Source organism: Bactrocera neohumeralis, chromosome 3 (genome assembly GCF_024586455.1).
Source record: "Bactrocera neohumeralis isolate Rockhampton chromosome 3, APGP_CSIRO_Bneo_wtdbg2-racon-allhic-juicebox.fasta_v2, whole genome shotgun sequence".
NCBI lineage: Eukaryota > Metazoa > Arthropoda > Insecta > Diptera > Tephritidae > Bactrocera > Bactrocera neohumeralis.
Genome location: NC_065920.1, coordinates 75280814 through 75300569, shown reverse-complemented (window position 1 = coordinate 75300569; position 19756 = coordinate 75280814). Strand labels below are relative to the sequence as shown.

The 19756-nt window shown below is 33.8% G+C and overlaps 1 protein-coding gene across 5 annotated transcripts in view; it reads right to left on the bottom strand.

Annotated features, from left to right (window-relative positions):
* LOC126751973 (protein sickie) overlaps positions 1-19756 on the bottom strand; it is a 474537-nt gene that overhangs the window by 180149 nt on the left and 274632 nt on the right. For 2 of the 5 annotated variants that reach the window (XM_050462476.1, XM_050462480.1), the window contains exon 1: positions 2701-2855. The exons of the other annotated variants lie outside the window; for them this stretch is intronic. In XM_050462476.1, coding sequence (XP_050318433.1) covers positions 2701-2792 — 92 coding nt within the window. In that variant the 5' untranslated portion in view covers positions 2793-2855. Of the gene's footprint in view, positions 1-2700; positions 2856-19756 lie in introns of those variants that run through there. 5 annotated transcript variants of the gene reach the window in all.

Genomic DNA, 19756 nt, shown 5'->3' with positions numbered 1-19756 from the left:
ATTGGATGCTTGTAACGAGCACATTGAAAAATGGGACTATGCACATATGTATTAAAAATGGATTTCGAATAAGTAAAATCGGCTGGATTGCATAATATTGAACAAGGTTCAAAAATTCAAAAACAGCCGCGAGCGCTTTACATACTAACTGGCGGAGTAAAAAATTGCAAACACAGCACTATTTTGTTATTTATTTTATTTAAGAAAATTTATGAATATTTTATAAGAGCATCTCGACTTGGCCTCTGGCCAAAGTGGCGCTGGTGGGCCGGATACTAAGGAAGGGCGAAAAAGCAAAAGTTGCATATGGTTGCAATAAATAAATATAAAGGCAAAGAAGTATGAAAACAGCATAAGAAAGCTTTCTGGAGCAAAAAAAAGAGCAGGAAAAATTGCATATCAGTAGCATGCGCCATATGGTGCAATACGTGCAACAAAGCAATCGTTGCAATAAGCAAAGTTTTTGTAGTAATTTAAGATTATTTTATAAAAAGGAACAGAAAATTGCATAAATTGTAGTATTTGTGTATCCCCTGTAAAATAAATCGGGAGATATTTTGTTTTTTCTTTGCAACGAGTTTTTCATGCAACAACGCATGCTTGCAGAAAACCGAAAACAATTTTTATTTTTTTGGTTTACAATTCCTCATCACTATGGATTGTTTTGAATGTTATCAAGAGTTAACTTTTTTCAAGTGATTTAAAGCTTTTTTTATTATATTTTTGGGTGTGGCAACGCTGGTTGTGTTGATTACAGTAACTTAAAATATTCAACTGTAGCAAAAATGTCGGGGTCAACACAATTTCAACATTGCAGAAACATTTCATTGAAAGAAAATTGTGTTCACAAAAAAGGTTCGTGTCTATTGGTCAGTAGAAATATTAAAAACATAAGATAGCGGTGCTTCGAAACACATCTGTGACGTCGTGTCAGGTGATAAATCGTGGATTTATACGTATCAGTCCGAAGGTAAACAGCAGTCGACTGTATGAGTGTTTCCAGATGAGACGAATGCAACAAAAGTTGTTCGCGTACGAAGCACTTCCAAGCGGAAGGTTGCTTGTTGAAGTAATTAGATATGTAGCAACCATAACACCAAAATGATACAGAATAGTAAATTCTGAGTGATACACAACCCTTTTTTGTCAGTTGTCTTTCGAGAAATCTGGTAAGCAATGCGGCCTCTCACACATCGATTGAAACAACTGCAGTTTTGCGTACTTAACACATCGATTTGATAAGTCATCTCCTTCGGTATTCATAGCTCAACGGACAGTTGATGCGTTGATGCATGTTTTGGAGATACCTCAATCAGAGTAGAAAAAGTGGTATAGACCTTAAAGGATAATATTTTGAAAAACAATAGAAAGATTTTCGATTGTTCTTATTTGTTCTCTAGTCCCGAAATTTAAAAGGCAATGCTCGTAGGTATCACTCTCAAGAATTGAATCATGCATCGTCACTTTGTAGGCTACAATCTCGAACAATTATTTTTTATTTGACTATCAATAATTTTTATATTGCCGATAGTTTCCTTGAGATATCGGTGTAGTTATCGATAGATTTGTAGCATATTATCTATTAATACTAGTACTTTAAGTCGGAAAGCTGCTAAAACTATCTGAAAATCTGCTTAGGTATGTACATATGTATATACCAAAAAATAAAAACATTATCTTCTCAAAAGCCAAATTTTCACATATTTTTGACCTTTGCGCGTTAACTTTAGTCAGAATTCACTAAAATCTCACACTGACTTTCGTTCTTCAACTGCACTTTCTACTTCCAAAAACCATTTTAGTATAATATTTTCTCAAAAATCTATAAAAAATACTGTCAAACAACAAAAAAGTACTACGAAGACAAAAGATAATAACAACAACTAAGAGTTTACAACAAAAAGGGCAGAGAAAATATTTAAGTGCGTCTAAAATTAGCCGCAGAACTCCCAACCACATTGACATTCGTTGCTGCGACCGCCAGCATGCGCCTAGACTAGGCTACGGCGAAGATTTATAGCCACAACAGAACGAGCAAATCTTCAACGCCCTCGAAAGGCAGCATTAGCAGCGAGTGTGCTGGAGTTAGAAGTGAGTTATTTTCGTTATTCTCTATGACACAGCACTCAAATAGGCGCATATGTGTACAAATGTTATGCGTGTTGTAACATATTTACTACAAATCTATGTAAATATATAGAAGCACTACATAAAAATATATGTCTTCCCTTTTTGTAGAAAAATACCTCAAATGATTATGCTGTAATGTGCGCTCATTAGCGGCGTGCGGCAAGAACAGTTGATATACAGATGCGGTAGAAATTTTGAGGGGCAGCTGTGGGAGGTGGCCACACAGCAACTTTGGCGCTACGTAAGAAGCAAACGCAGTACACGGCATGAATATTTAGTTATAACGATTCCCGCTAACCCGGAAGTTTATTGCATTCTTTTGATGTGTTAATGGCAAATGATATACTTCTAGGCGCATAGACACGCATACATATATTTCTAGCAATACATAAAGTGTGTGTTTGTGCATCGTACTTCTCCCCCGACGATTTTCATTGATATTTCTTTGGTATAACATCTAACAAAATATTTAGTCATATTATGAATATTCAGCGGTTTTCGCGGCATAATTTCATCTATGCTTTTTGTTGTACATAGTTTTCGTTGCTAGCGCGAGTAGCGAGTACCTACCTTCTGACATCCGGCGAGTTGGGCAGACTGCGACATTTGCGACTACTCTTGCTGCTGCTGCCATGGCCATGCGATGACGATGAGTTGCCCATGTTGTTGTCGGTGGCAACAACAACATTTACGTTTTATTTATTTTTTGGTGCTGGAGATCACGTGATTTTTGTTATTCAGTTGTTCTTCTTTTTACTTTTTTATTAGAATTTGCATGTTATTTGATTTTTTGAATTTTTTTTTAGTTTCAAAACATGAAAATAAATTTTTTGATGTTTTTTATTAAAAAAAAAAATTAAATTAAACATTTATTTGGCATATTTTTGGATGCTTTGATTTATATTTCCTTGATGGTTGGTAAATATTTTTGGCACTTTTGGAACACTTTTAAATTTTTTTTTTCTTTTTGTAAATTTTTTGATTTATTATTTTGTAAATTTTTGCTTGAAACCGCTGAATTGAGTTTGAAATCACATATTTTATATCACTTCCTGTGGTGTTATGTAATGTTTTTAATCTGGTATTACTAATATTTGGGCAAAGATATATTTTTAATTCAAAATTATTTTCCAAAAAAAATTTAAAATGACTTCCTTGAGAAAAGTTAAATCATAACATTAACTTAATATACGGATTTAACAAAAATTTCGAAACTGATGTTTTTGAACTCAAAATTAAATTTTGAAAAAAATATTTTTTTAATAGGAATTCTTTAGGGGATGAAAAATATTAACATTTATTTATATACACGGATTTAAGAAAAAGTTCAAAACTGATATTTTTGAACTCAAAATTAAATTTTGAAAAAAAAAAATATTTTTTAATATGAATTCTTTGAGAAATATAAAATATTAAAATATTGAATACATGGATTTAACAAAAAGTTCGAAACTAATATTTTTGAATTCAAAATAAATTTTCAAAAACAAAAAATATTTTTTTTTTTTAATATGAAGTTCTTTAAGAAAGGTAAAATATTAACATTTATTTATATAACGGACTCAAAACTGATATTTTGGTCATGTTTTTGAAATTTCCAAAATTAATTTTCGAAAAAAAAAATTTTTTTATAATAAAATTTTAGCTGTCAAAATTAATTTTCCAAAAATATTTTTTTAATATGACTTCATTGAGAAAAGTGAAACCAAAATTGTTTATTTCCAACAAGATCGAAATTATATCGGAAATTCAAATTAAAAACATTAAAAGAAGTCATGTTACTTCCTGCGATTTTTTTGGCTTTAAAATCAAGTATCGAGTCTCTAACTCACAATTTTCTTCTTTATAAGCTCTTGATGAATTTGTGAAGAAAATAAATTGATATTTTTCTAAAGGTTCACTGAGTTTTATTTAGAGAAATCATAAAACGAGACTTTTCAGAAGTGCACAATGAACGAAGAGCGACGAACGAGAGTCGAAGTTCGGTAACCAAAAGCACTGAAGGTAGAAAGGGGAAAAAAGTCTTGAAAAATATTTTCATTAAGTTCCTTCGATAATTTTTCTCGTGGTATAAAGATCAATATCGGTAAAATACGAAGAAATTTGTAGCAATTGATTGTAAATCATTTTATTATTGCTTCAATCTCAAAATTTAATGCATATCATGCAATATTTGTCAAGCACTTACACAGATCTATTTATGGCAATATAACTTTCACTGAGTGGGGCTGCCAACCCTGAGGCAAATAATCAACAAACCTAATCAAACAAAAAACCTCAATTGTCCAGGTCATACAGCCGAAATAGAAACACATAGAAATTCAACTTAGATATAGACCAATCTAGGTATGTACTTACATATACGTATGCCTTTGAAAGTAGTTAGTTGCTCAACACAATAGGCTGCCTCTGGACATAACCAAACAAAAGGTAAAAAGCATGCAGCAAGGAAAAATCCCACAAACAATGCGCACAACACTCGATTAGACAATAGTCCTCCACATTTCAGCCACAAAACTTCAACGAAATGACCAAAATGTCTAAGCTCAAAAGCGTTGCACGCATCTGTGTGCTTTTGGCCTTTATTAGCTCATAATGCAATTAAGCTAACAGATTTCCAACATCCGTCATGAGTAGGGTAAATGGTAAATACCAAGCAGACTGTGCGTAAATAAGCAAAATAATCAAAATAGAAGCAGATGAAGGGAGTAGTACCCGTAACAAGCAGGAGGAAGAGCGATTAAAAATGCCAGAGGATATATGACGGAGCTTGAAATACGAGCATGATCGAATGATGTGTACTCTGACACTGAAGTTGGCTAATAAACAAAAATGTCATGGAGCAAATGGGGGAATTGAGTAAATATGTTTGTGCTGAAGTGAGGTTATATAATGAAGAGGAGTATTCTAAGTGGGGTTGTGCTACAAATGGGGTGGATTTTGTTCATAGATTGAAGTGGGGTCAGATTTGAGTTGATAATTAATTTAATGTTGCAAATTAAATTTAAGCACTTTTGAGGTAAAAATGAAATGTCAGTGAGCAAAGGTCACGGAAGTTTCAAGGAGGATTAGAATTTTTTGGGAACATATTATTAACTTTATATGAGAGTTTTAATTAAATAAATGAAAATAAAAGTGAAAGACAGATTTTCTTATATTTAATTTTCAAAAATGTCAATACAACCTCGGAGTATCTCTACTGAGTAAGTTTTGAGTATAATTCTAAGGCCTGAGCGACAGCAACAAATTGAGAAACAGCATGCTTCTGACAAGTGACAAGTGTCAGTAAACAAATTTGCGCTCTGCAGAATAGAGAATAGTATAGAAAGGAAGGAAAGAAATCAATAACTTACAGCCTTCCTTGCATATATACATACATAAGTATAGGCTTATGTTTCATGCTGTAAACTGATACAGCACAAAATACACAGCTTCCGCTGGACTTGTGTGAATCGAACAGTCGCTTATTTGTGCGGTTGTATTAGTGTTGGCGGCAGAGGGTGGCTTGAAATTGCGTGTAAATAATTTACGCGCGTGTCTGACACGTGATGCAACAGCCATTTTGGATTTGCAGTTGCATGCGTTCGACTGCAGTCACTGGCACACGCACACCCCCACACATTACGAGCTGTGAATTAACGGCTGTGCAGGGTTTTCGTGAGTTTCACGTGTGATTTCGGAAACATCAATTTCACTTCGAGTGGCTGCTAAATGTCAAAGCAATTGGTATTACGCATGGTAGTTGTTGTTGCAGATGGTTATTTTTTGCCTTTATTGGCAGGTGAAGAGGGTGCGAATTTATTGGGTTAATCAATTTGTCGTAAAAATTAATGAGAGTGGATTCGGCGATTTTTCTACTGAGAAGTGTGAAGGCTTAAGTTGGTTAGGAAGCTGTTGTAAGGAATTGCCAGCTATTACAAATTATTATGTGTCTAAGTGTAATTTTCTTTATGGCCAGGAAATCGAAAGTAAATGTGCTTGAAGATAATAAGATGAATGTTACTGCTGGGACAAACTGGTTCAACGATTGTCTAGAAATTGTCTGCTATAATAGATATAATAAGTAATATGTGGTAGGTGTGGCTGCAAGTGAGTCAGCGGTTGAAAGTAAAAGGTAGACGGAGGTAAAAAAAGGTGAAAATAATATATTTCTGGTTCGTAAAGGTTTGGAGAGATGTTTGAGGTGAGTGTGCTATTGTAAACTTTGCTTTGAGCTATTTGCTGTATTCAATGATTTACAAGCTCTCTAGTGAGCTATAAATAATAACGGGTTGGGTTGGGAGGAAGCCATGAGTAATTGCTGTTATTTGGATGTTAAACTTGTAGCTAAACATATGTATATTAGGAACGATTAAGTTTTGTTTAATGGTGTGGTATAATACCAGTAATATATATATTTATAGAAAAGAATATGCCAACTCCTCCACTAAGTGAAATTACAAAAAAAAATATTTGTTCGAAACCAAATTCGAAAAAATTTAACTGTTTTTAAATTCTCTTTAATCATTATTTTTCTATTTCAAAGTGGTTCAACTACGAAGAAAAATTCTGTTAATACGTCTATCCTCGCTGTTTCTGCTAAAATTCTAAGCAAAATACTGTTAATACCCTCTTCCCTATCTCACCTCTTGATATACTCAAAATCAAAATACAGATAATGATAAGTTCAAATTTGGGCAAAAAGTCAAAATTTTGAACTTTGATATATGTATGATTAATAGGGCGTACCATTTTTGTAAACTTTTCTTGTGAAGCTAAAATAGGCTGAACACTTTCAGGAAGTTAAATCATTCGATTATGCTAGCAATTAACTTAAAAATTATTCTGGGAGAAAATTGAACGGTCTTGAAAAAAGCCATAATATTTTTTTTCATAAATATAAGAAAAATGCCATTTAAAAATATTTTTTAAATGGATAATGAAAAGTGAAAAACGATCATCTGTTGATGTTCATTTTAGAAGCTGAAATATTCATACATATATACATATATATATATATATATTTTTTTTGTCGTTTTCCAATTAAAATAAAAAAAGTTGTCAAACAATGGCACACCCTAACGATTAAGTCAATCCATTAAAGACTAAAAGGAGTTGACAAGCGACAGCAGTGGTTTAACACCAATATGCCTGGTTTAATATCTGCATATGATTCCGTCTAAAAGTCCAGATTTGAAACTATTGGAATACAGTTTGTGATTAATGTTGGAGCACATGACCTGTCGAATATCCTACAGAAATTTGGAGATTCTCAAAAAATCTTTGGTTCGAACAGCTTCGTTAAAACCAATACAAACTTTGCGTATTGCTTGGGATCAATGGCCAAATCGTTTGAGATCTTGTTCGAAATCAAGATCGAAGAGTTGACCATTTTGAAAAAAGATTTAGTAAAAAGTAGTTAAAAAATGTATTACAGTTTAATTTTTATAAGGCCCTGAAATTGTAACAGAACTTATGGCAGCACTAAGTATATTGCTCTCATAATTATTTTGTTTACAGCCTTTCATGCCAAATCTGTGTAGACAGCTGGATTACTAGTAATTTTTATTTTGGTTTTCACTTTGTAGTATTACAACAACCAACAAATAATTTTACTGAAAAATCGTTTTTGACGCGTGTATTGATTGCTTAATTTCTTGTCATTTCTGACAGCTGACATACGAAATGTCATTTCGCAGCAACAATGCCGGCAACACGATCAAACGTCGAACTAAGCAACTTCGTGCCCCATGCACAGCTGCTGTGATTTTGGACTTGGCGCATTCCACACACACACACACACACACAAAAGTCAGCTGCGCTTCGATGGCAATCAAATAAATTGTGGCAAATTTGTGCAGGCAACCACAACAGACTGTCACAGTGAGCAAAATAAAGACAAAGAGGGGGAATAACAAGAAGGAATAAGTGATTGCCAGCAAAACATGAGTTGCAAGAAATTTATATGCCTCTTAACAACAACTGCATAATAATGAGTAGGTGATATGCGAAAAGAAGGTACGCGTTGCCAGCAATGCAACGGGCAAGCAACACCAGCAACAGCAACAAAAATAATATGCAACGAGCAGCAGCACAAAGCAAGCAAGTGATTGTGGCAATTACAGGCGTCAAGCTGACGCGCAAGAACAAGCAAAAGAAGTAAATTAATAAAGTGCATACTCATGCAAACACACGCATATATAAATACACATGTAAGTGCTGTAAAGTGTTCTGGCTGCAGGCAAAGTAGCTAGATAAATCGCTGTGATTTTATTTAATTTATTTTTCTGCTTTTCAACTAAATTTTGTCATGCACACTTGTACTATTTAATTGTGGCGACACAAGTTTGCATGTCGCATGCAGCATCTTGCTGGCCGTGGCGACAATGCTGCATGCACGTACGTTGGTGGAAAACATGTTGATCGCCATGTTGCAGCATGTAGTGGCGCATGTGTTTGTATGTGCACACTTCGGCATCCTTTCATCGCAATTTATTTACATGAAACTGAAAAAAATGCAAATAATTTTGTTCAACATGCTAAATTTTGTGGTGCAACAACAATCATTGTGAGTATTGCTGGCATGTGGCATACGCAAGTTGCATGCAAAATGCGGTATGTGTAACGAATTTGGTTAAACGAAAATTGTAAACACGCAATTATTTGTCGAAACAAAGGTTAATTGCTTATGGAGTTGTGAAAAATTGTTGAAAATGACACGGTTTTGTCGAAAAGATTGAAGAATTTCGATATTAAAATTTCAAAATTAATTGAAAAAGTGAAAAATTTAACAGTAGGAAAATTGATTTTGAAAACAAGTAAGGAAACGCGCCAATAAATTGCATGAGTGATAACGTCAATGTAAGAGAAAGTACCGAATGGAAAAGATCATCAAAAAAATGAGAAAAGCAAAATAAACATAAAATATTGGAGATAGTTGTGAAGATTTCACCCATATATCATAAATCTATATACCGAATTTCGTTGAAATCGGTATATAGTTCTATAATATTTTCAAAGGAGCATTTTTTACAGCATAAATATTCCGTAAAAAATATTTATCTTGTTTTTTGATCGGTTAAGTTTTGTGATTATAAGAACTATATGCAATAGTAACTCTATCCAATTTTTCATTTTTGCAGATTATAACGTTGCGTTAGAAAATCGTCTGATTTGGTTGACAACAAATTTGATGAAGATATCTTGCCAAATACTTCCAAAAAGTTTTTCATACAAATTTGCTTTCTTTGGACCAGTTTTATGGAACTTTATACATCTACAGCAGGTCTGATCTGAACGATTTGTTCGGAGATATCTTGCCAAAACTAAGTTTCATTGAATGCCTAATTTTTAAAGATTTCTCGCCAACGGACGGACGGAAAGAGTTTTCTATCACCAGAAATTGTATATATTTAATCGACTCTTTTGTATGGCAGCTAATATGAACAAAAATGGTCCGATTGGAACAATATTTTCGAGATTATAAAGTTCTTGGGCACAAATAAATCCAGCTAACGTAAATTTCTTGATGGAATCTTGTATGAAAAAAAGAAAAAATTAAAATAAATAAATATAAAAGGCTAGCGAAGAAAAATTTGGAACCGCTGCTATTTGTATGACAACTACATATATGCTATAGTGGTAAGATATTTATCTTTTTTTGAAAATAATTTAGCTATTGCTATAGCAACTCGAATACAAATTGTAGTTTTGCCTTAGAAAATAACTTGTCAAATAAAAACGATTTTCCATATAAAAGTTTTGATTTTGATCGATCAGTTTGTATGGCAGCTACATATATGCTATAGTCATCCATTATGGATGATTCCAACAAATAACAACTTCTTGAGAGAAAAGGAGGTATACAATATTTAGGATCGATATTTGAACGCTGAGAGAGTAGTTCGCGTATATATGACAGACAAACGGGACATGGCTAAATCGACTCACCTGATCACACTGATCGTTGATATAAATATATATTTTTAGGATCTCTGACGATTTCTTCTGTGTATTAAAAACTTGTTGACAATTTTAATCAGGGTATAAAAATATAAAATAAAATTAAATTTTAATTAAATCAAATTAAATTAAATAAAATATATTTTTATTAGACTTTTATCGACTTTAGATCTAAAGCGTATCCAGCTTATTTATTTTTAATTCTCGTGAAAATATTTTTCAAACAACACTCAAGCCTTCTGGTTGCACCCACAAACTTTTAAATTCCAATTAACGCCCACATCATTGTCCCCACGTCAATAACGAAGCCAGTCAAAGCTGCACACACTCACTGACATAATTTATACGATCTATTTTAAATGCATTTTATCACAATTTTATTACTTTTATACGCATCAACTATGACCACCGAACAGCTGTTTCTTGGTACTACTAACCAAAACCACAACAACACCACCACCGGAGAACATCACCAACCAGACCATGCGACGCATTAAATATTTTACTCACACCCAAGCGCTGCGAAAGCCCTGCTAATCGCAGAAGTCGTGAAAAATCACGTTTCAAATACATTAGAATGCAAGCATGCACATACAAGACTTTGTATATTTGTAGTATATGTATGTACATACACATAAATATATTTATCGTAGGTGTCCGTAAATGAGTTTAAGAATCCATGGCATGAAGCATATCATAGTTGCATTTGCCCTTTATTGGAACTTAATGTGAGTATGGCAGCGGCAGCTACACTGTGAGAAATTGTATGCATAATTCTAGAAAAAAATGAACAAGAAGCAGTTAGGTTATTTGTAAGGCTCAAAATCATACCAAATGCCGTGATTTATATATATATATATTATATTATTGACTACAATAGTGAAGCAACGCTTTTCAGTTTGTTTAACAATATAGGCTGATTTGTTGGCGACTGCTTCTGAGAAAGTTTTGAAGAGCATTTGAAACTTCTCAGACTAATATCAGATATTGAGACAGAGAGCTCTAAGAGTTATATTCCCTGAATCCCGTAGCCGATCGCCAGAAAAACCTCCGAAAAATTTTGTAAGGAGGTGATGAAGCTTTTTCTTGTTAAAATTATCTCGAGAACCCAAATCACAATGGAAAAAGTCATTTTGTGTGAAAAACTTTAAAATAATATAAGAAATCGAATTCCTGCGATCATAATCTAACAAATATGTATATCCATATAGAAGATCGTGTGTAAACTTAAAGTGGATCGGTCCAGCCGTTTCGGAGTAATTTTTTCTCATCGAATCTAAAAACAGCGTTTTGAGTATAACGTGTTTAAAGTTTTCGGATCCGATTGCACTAATTTAAAAAATTATTCCAAAATTTGTGGCAGTGCATTTCTTACATAACTATGAGTTTTCCGATTATACAATTTTTTTGATTGAGTTATAAAAAGCACAAGAAAACCACAAATTTTTCTAAAAATATTCAAAATAATTCTATCTGATAATAAGAAAAAAATAATAATGAAAAAATGTAGTGCAGAATTTTCCCGTTACAATTTAGAGTTCATACTTGGAGAGACTTTCTTAGAAGTGTCGAATAACCTATTTTTAAGAGTACCAAGCAAAACAAAAAAATCGGTTTCTGACCCACCCAAATCCTCATGTCTTCTACAAACCACATATTTTTCTCAGTGTACGCGAGCATATCGCCTTTATCAGCTGCCGGAATAGTTTAAATGAAAAACAGACCGCAACGATTAGTGCAACATTAAGCCACATTTTATCGCCCCCCTGTTGGCAACGAGTCAATGGGTCTTTCGAAGAACAACTGCGCGGCCCACAAAAAAGGCGATATGCGCAAAATTTGTGCGATCGATGTGGAGGAAAATTGAAATTTAGTCACGTACAAATGCTTAGCGAACTGCAAGTAACTTAAGTGAAAAGTGAAGTAAAGTAAAGAAATTAAAATGGCAGCGCACCAAAAGAGGATTTCAAACTGGCAATAAATGGAGATGCCGCACTGAGCTGATATACTTAGTATCTAGATAGTGTGGAGCGGTAAAAAGGGCAAGCACTCGCGAACAAAAAAGGGGCGAAATGTGATGCAGAGTAAATTAGAATAAGGCATTATGACCAAAACGGTGAAGACGTTTGCCAAGAGAAGGCAGTCGTCGATAAGCGGGCGAATGCAGCAACTGCTGGTGATGGCAATGATTGCTTAATTTATGCAGGACTCACACACATATGACTGTATTGTACCCCGCTCGCTCCTTCTTCCAACAACTGCTTGTTTAAGGAACTCCGAACCCTGCTTGTGGTTGCTTATCGTGAAAGGGTTCTGCGGCTTGTGGCACAACAAAAAGAACTAAAATGAGGAAGCAGTAAGACGCGTGCGGCCAACAAAGTATCAGAAAACGCATAAGTTTCCAAAAGGCAGCGAGTGTCTCGCATGCAGTTTAGTGCCCTTCGATTTTCGGTTGGCTAGCCGCAATGGCGCTGCAGTCGTTTAACGGCAGGAAATTGTCGACACGCGTCCACAGACTTACTCGTATTTTACCAAAAATCTTTCACGCATAATTATATGCCAGTGCTTTGTTGTTGTGCATTTAAATTTGTACGAATCTGCTTGCAGTTGGCGTATGACCTTTTTAGTCAATGTCTTCCTACGTTTTGGTTTTGAAGTTATTATTTGTTGTTGCTATTCTTGTTGTTGGCGTTTAAATATTGTTTACGGTTATTTTGTGGCGTACTAAAATTGTCTGCTGAAAGGAAAGAGGAAGCAATTAACGTTGTTGGTGTCATTTGAACGTGTTTTGACAGTTCAACGGGAATGCAAGTGCCCAAAACGGGCAGCGAATAGAGCAGAAGATAAAAAAAATAAAAATGTTATGTCACCAAATTGGGCTTCAGCACATATTTAGCTGGAAAAAGTTAAGTGACGTGACCATAATAAATAGTTGACGAGTTCCTAGAACACATTTAGTCTATTCGTATTAATGGAAGGAAACTGAAAATTGTTTAAAATTCGAAGATAGTCTTCAAAATTACGAAGAATAAGGTTGAATAAATGTTTACTAAGTTTTGGGTAAATAATTAAAAAAATAACGGTTCAATGCCTTTATTTTTAATATGGTATATTCTTGGAAAGTTTTATTCCATATTGTCAACCAAACCTTTGAGGCCAGAAATATAAAAATTGCAGAATTTTTCGGCATAAAAATTAATTAGAAAAATTCAAGATGTTCTTAGAGAAACAGACCTATAATATAAAAAAAATACCCTATAAAATAATGTAGGTATTCCAAATTATGTATATGACAATGGCGGCTAAGTGTTTCTGTCAAAAAACTGACAAATGTTTGACGTAAGCGAAATTGTCTAAATTAATAGAAAACTAACCAGGAATTAAACTACCAATCTGATCTTATATTTTTCAAACGTCGGCGACCCTATAAAGTATATGCACATATGAATGATCAGATTCCTTCTCTCAGTCTGTTGGAACGGCCGATATAGGAAAACTATAGCGTATAGCTGCCATACAAACTGTCCGATTAAACTCAAGTCCTTGTATGGAAGAATTTTTTATTTGACAAGGTATCTTTACAAAATTTGTCACACATTAATATCCAAAGCAAAACTATTATTTCCAAACATATAGTTCAAATCGGACTATTGTAGCAAATAGCTGTCGATACAAACTGACCGAAGAAAATCAAGTTTCTGTATGGAAAACTTTTTTATTTGACAAGATATCTTCACAAAATTTGACAAAGATTATTATCCAAGGTATGACTACAATTTCTGAACATATGGTTAAGATCGAACTAATATAGCAAATAGCTGTCATATAAACTGACCCATGAAAATTAAATTCTTGTATGACAACTTTTTTTATTTATGAATGGTTTTATGGCTTCGGTGTATCCAAAGTTGCATTTTTTCTTCTTTTTTCTCATTCATTCCAATTCTCATTAAAACTGTGTTAAGTACTTTTCACTTCTTCATTTCACGTCATTAAATTGGCATTCGGAGAAGTCGCGAAACGCAAAACGATTGATTTTCAATTTTGATAAAGCACAAACTTAAAGTGTGTCACTACAGAATACCGTTTCCGTCACTTGTTACTGTTTTTATTTTGCTGTTTTACCGAATTTTTTTTCGGAGCATTCCTATCAAAAGGCACAGCGAAGCATTGCTGTGACATTTATCTTGTGCCGGTTCAGCGCTAGTTGGCTGGTGTCTTTTTATTACCTTTTCTTAGCGACATTAAATGTCACTGCGGAGTGAACCGAAGAGTACGCAGCAAAAAAGGTATGGTAGACGGAGCAACTGACAAATTACCGATTAACTTTGACATATAAAACAATCGCATGACATTGCGTCTGTTGCCGTTAGCAATTTCTTTCGCCGCTCTTGTGGATTCTTAAAGTTTATGGCTTTGCCGGCTTGAAAGGCATAAAAAATAAGGAAGCGTATGTGACTATGCTGCTTTGTATTTGAAGTATAATACTTGGTGTGCGTCTGCTGCTTTACCTTGCACTTTAAGCACATTTTGAGATTGGCTGCTTTGACAGCTGTCAAGCGGTGTGCATTTCAGATAAAAGGCGCGTGAGCAAATTTTGCAATTTTTCGGTGGAAAAGAAGTTATTTGAAGCGTTATTTTATTGAAGTCAAATATAGTCAATTCAAGAATAATTTTTTAATCTTTTTTGCATGTCAAAAATAACTGAATTTAAATTTGAGTTTTTTATGCTTAAGTGTTCGAAATAATTAGCTTTAAATTTGACTATATGTCTAACTCTTAATATAATTATGAGTTTTATTTTTTTGCTCAAACTCTTGTAATTAATTCCAAAAAATTATAAAAATTTAATTTATGTATACATTTTTTCAAATTTTTATTTAATATCTTCTAGCATCTGTAAACCAGCTGCAGCTGTATTAAAAACTCATCCATCCACCGCTCATCAGACACATTAAAATTATGAAGTGCAGCAATAAAAAACTACATAACAACTGCTCAACTCCCTGGAGCTAGTGCTGCCCTCGCATACTGTCAGTAACAACAATAAAAACCATCAACAGTCAGTGTCATCTCTTGCCATAATATCAATAAAGCGTGAAGCTCATTTACTGCCCACACACACACAAACGCACACACATAAAGTGGAGAAGAGCTGTCATTAGCTGACAAGTGTGCTACTGTCATTGCTGCTGCTGCTGCTGCCGTTCGTGCGTACGTTCGTTTAGTCTATGTTTTATTGTAACGCGCATTTGTTTTTTGTTTGATCTGTTTTGAACTTTTGTTCGTAGTATATTTGTTATTGGCTCTTGGCCGGTATGGAAACGTAAAACAAGTTTATGCTTATCGCATATTTCCGCTGCAACGCACTCAAGCGTGCAAATGTTGTTAGAATAGCAATAAAACAACAAATACGAAAAAAGTAACAAATGAAAAAAAAAAACAAAAAAACAAATAAAAAAACAAAATAAATGAAAAACAACAAACAAGAGCTTCAATTGCTACAAAAACAAATTTAGTAAATCAAAACTTCGGTGGCACATCAATAATATTAGCTTATGGAAGCGAAAACTTTGTAACAGTTGCGTGTATTAGCTAAGCATACACTGTGAGAAAATATGTACATATTTGTAAAATACATTTCATCATGAAAAATATGCAATCCAACAACGAGTCGAAATTATTAAAATTTTCTACCGAAATTCGGAGTCGTTGGCCTCAATTTTAATAGCACTACGCCCAATTTATGGTCGCCAATCGTCCTGCCAGATCAACAGTTTAGCGTCTAGTAGAAAAATTTGAATCTACAGGTACTGTACAAAATGTTCCCGTGCCAGTGAGACAAAGAAGTGCCCGTAGTGTCGAGAATATTGCTGCCGCTAGCGCATCACTTGAGGAAGACGCAAATCAGTCTCTCCTAGATCGTTCTCAAGGAGGAAAAAGGTAAACGTCATGAAAGAAAGAAATTAGTTTCAAACATGATTCAATTATATAGTATACTCCAAAAAAAAAAAAAAAAACAATTTGTCAAAAGTGTTTTACGTTATGATGTCAAAATCAGCTGATTTTCTATGTTTTTACAAGTATGATTCAAAAATATATCTCTCAAAGCTTCCAAGGTTTAAAAATACTTTTTTGTAATGATAACTGAATACCAATACATTATAAATCACACAAATATAAATATGAAATAGTTTATTTGCCATTATGGCATGAAAAATATGCTGTGGACTAACCCAAACTAATATAATTGAATCCAGCTCTCCAAAATGTCAAACCATTAATACTGCTCTTTTTTTGGTAAAGTTCAATGATAGTAGTATTCTAGGTCAATTGTTTCTCTCAGTGCTGATCTTCTAGTTAAGAAGCATTAACTAATCACGGCAAGCCTAACCTATAATAAACATACTGGTAAGATCATTCTGATAAAATTTTGTCCGCAGTCATTGAAGAAAACTTCAGTTTACTTCATGAGAAGGATAGTACAAAATATTTAAAAAATTCCAGAGTTAAATGAGACGTTGAAAACTTCCTTATGTTTCAAGTTTGACAAAATTGATCTAGAGTACCAAATTCTCAGTGTAACAAAAAATTGAATCAGAACATACCTTTAAAATCAATATAATGATAATGAAATATTTTAAAACAAATACAAAACTATTCTGCATGAAGTACTGCACTTGATAATGATATGTATGATATTCAGCGATGATTTTTGTATCAACTATTGGCTATAACATCACGTGCACATACTCTACATGTAAGTATATATCTGATAGCGCATTCCAAAGAATGATGCAAGCGGGAACTAGCACAACTGCAATAATAAAACCGACAAATGCGAATGCCACTTGATATCTATCACGACTTTGACAAGTGTGTGATCGCAGCAGTTGACAGTGCAGTAGCTGTCATTTATAAGATATCATATAAATCAGCTAGTGGCAGCGGTCATTTGTGCTTATAAAAGAAAATAGTAAAATAGTGTGGAAAATATAAATTATATATACTTATTTTAAATCTAGTAGATAACTTTAGTAAGTGAACTATGTAGTATCCTTCAGTTTTGAGCGTGATCTGAGAGAATAAAACAGAATTTATTTAGTAACGTAACTATAAAGAAAATAAAGTCTTACAGCTGCTTTTTGTCACTTACTGCCCCTTCATTATGCCCCCAAAACTGAACATTGCCACACTGGCACTTGAAAAGATATTATAAATTAAAATAGTATACAGTTAACTACCCAATTATTATCCAAAACGAGTCAATTTAATGAGCCATAAACTCATAATTAAATCCATGATCCATTCAAAAAAACCTCACAAACACGCGCTCATGAACCCACTCTTTTACATATCGCTTGCAGCACAATTTGCCTGGCACCAAGAAAAGGTGAGTATTGACTTTTGACACCTGAGCGCAGCTGTTTTTGACACCGGTACCATTGTATCCACCTACTATAGGTACAACAACAGACGGTTGCACAGCATTTTTTCCAGCTGGTACGTCTTTAGACAGTTTTATTACGTACTTCAGTCATTTAAAATGGATTAAAAATTAAATAAATGAAAATATCTATTGCAAGCACACCTACACACATTCGTATATGTCAATATGACATTTCATTTGTCTGCCTAACGTTGCCGTTGCTTTGGTATTTTGACAGCTTGCGATTGACAATTGTGATAATATATATGTATGTAAGCAAGTAAACCGAGCATTCGCTGCAAAGGAAGCGCACATATGCGAGCAACTGACAGCCGATAAGGGTGCAGCGTGAACTAAAAAAGGAAAGTCAGTTTGATTGATTCCCGTGTGGGCATATGAAAATATGTATCCTCTACGATTTTTATTTATATTTACAAAAATGTATGCCACTTTTATTTTATTTTTTTTGTAGAGCTGTCAATATGTGCGCTAGAGTTCGTTGACACTGACAGCCAGTACACACTGGCTCCAAAGAAGTTCATTGTCAAGATGAGCTCAATGTATTAATACTTAATAATAATGAGCGATATGTACATGTGTCTGTGTATTCTCATCAATACATATTTGAATGAGTACGCTTACAGTAGCAGTTTTGCTTTTCACGCTGTTGACATGACATTTGACAGCTCTGTCATTAGCCGAGAGGCTTAAGCAGATGCGAAGAAAGACAGCGAAGGCAGATTAGCGTTAACAGCAGCATAAATAAGAAGCTACAATGATTTGTTAGAGTTGGAAAAGGTTTCGAGAATTTGTCAAACAATGAAATGTCTTGTAGTTAGAATATTAAAAGTCAGTCACTTATGACCCCTACCATCAACGAGGGTTAAGCTTATTTGCAATTGCTTATGTGTTGGACATATTTGAGTAGTTTTTGCTGTTGTACCATTGTTTAAATGAAAACAAGGGTTGAACTTTTCAACAATTGGGAAATTTTCAGCATTCGTCGGCGGTAAGAATTTTAAGGGGAGTGAGATTTTACAAAAATTAGTCGTCAAACTAATCTCTGATAAATTCAATGGCACTTGAATCACATGCATATATGTATACATATTTTCATATACATACATACAAACAATTCAGCACTTGAATGAAATTAACTTTACAACAGTTTAACTTTTTCCACTCCAGAAAATTCCGAAAAGTTTCCCAAGCATTTTCCACTACAACGACAAACTGCTTTTCGTTACAGTGGGGGTACTTGAAGTTGGCTGGAGTTACTACATAGAAATCTGCCTCTATAGCCATTCATATGACTTTGTAACTGTACAAATGTACGTCTGCATGTAAATATGTAAGTTTGAACTCCTTTCAAGTGCGCTTTTGTGCGCGTAAATTGGAAAAACCACACAATGTTTATATGGTTTTAAAAAAAGGGGGAAATTTATGGCGCTCAGAATGTGCTGAAGCAGGCAGACAGTGGAAATTGTTATTGGAAAGTGGAAAAGGATGTTCGCGTACTGAAAACTACATGCTGCTTACAAGTCAAATGAAGATTAATTAAAGCCACGCGGAGTCTTAAAGAAGATAATTAAAAGCATACCGTTGACTGCACAAATTGGCGCTGTTGTTGTTTTGGTCGAAGTTGGTGGTTATCGGTAATGAGGTTGGTGACAATGCGCCATTTAAGTAGAAAAGGGTTAATCAGCGTGAAAATGTCTGAAGTTGTAATTTGTGGGGTGGTGGGAACGTGGAAAATTAATGCGCAGGGAATTTAGTTTTTAAAGGGTCGAAGACACGCTTTAGTAACAAATATGATATCAATATTAAGATAACTTTTGATAATGAAAAATAAAATTAAACTTTTTCAAAGACTGTAATTTGTAAGATGTTATAACTATTAATAAGAAGAACGGATTTTCTTGGGTTCGAAAATTTATTAGCGCCTAACTGGTTTGTAATCAAAAATTAACTATAATAATAATACAAAAAAAAAAAAAAATAAAATAAAATTTAAAAATAAATTTTTCTTTCTCACTTACATTTTTTTCTTGCTATTAAAGTTTTTCAAGCTGCAGACTAACTTCACAAACATTGCAATCTTCCCCTCGCCCTCATATTTGACTGTCTGCGACCATTTTCTTATCAACTGTAACCATTTTTCCAACAACGTGAATTTGATCATAAATTTTGAAACCTTACCAGCTGAAAATTTTTGAAAGCCATACCGTAAACACACACACATGAATTAATTTATAC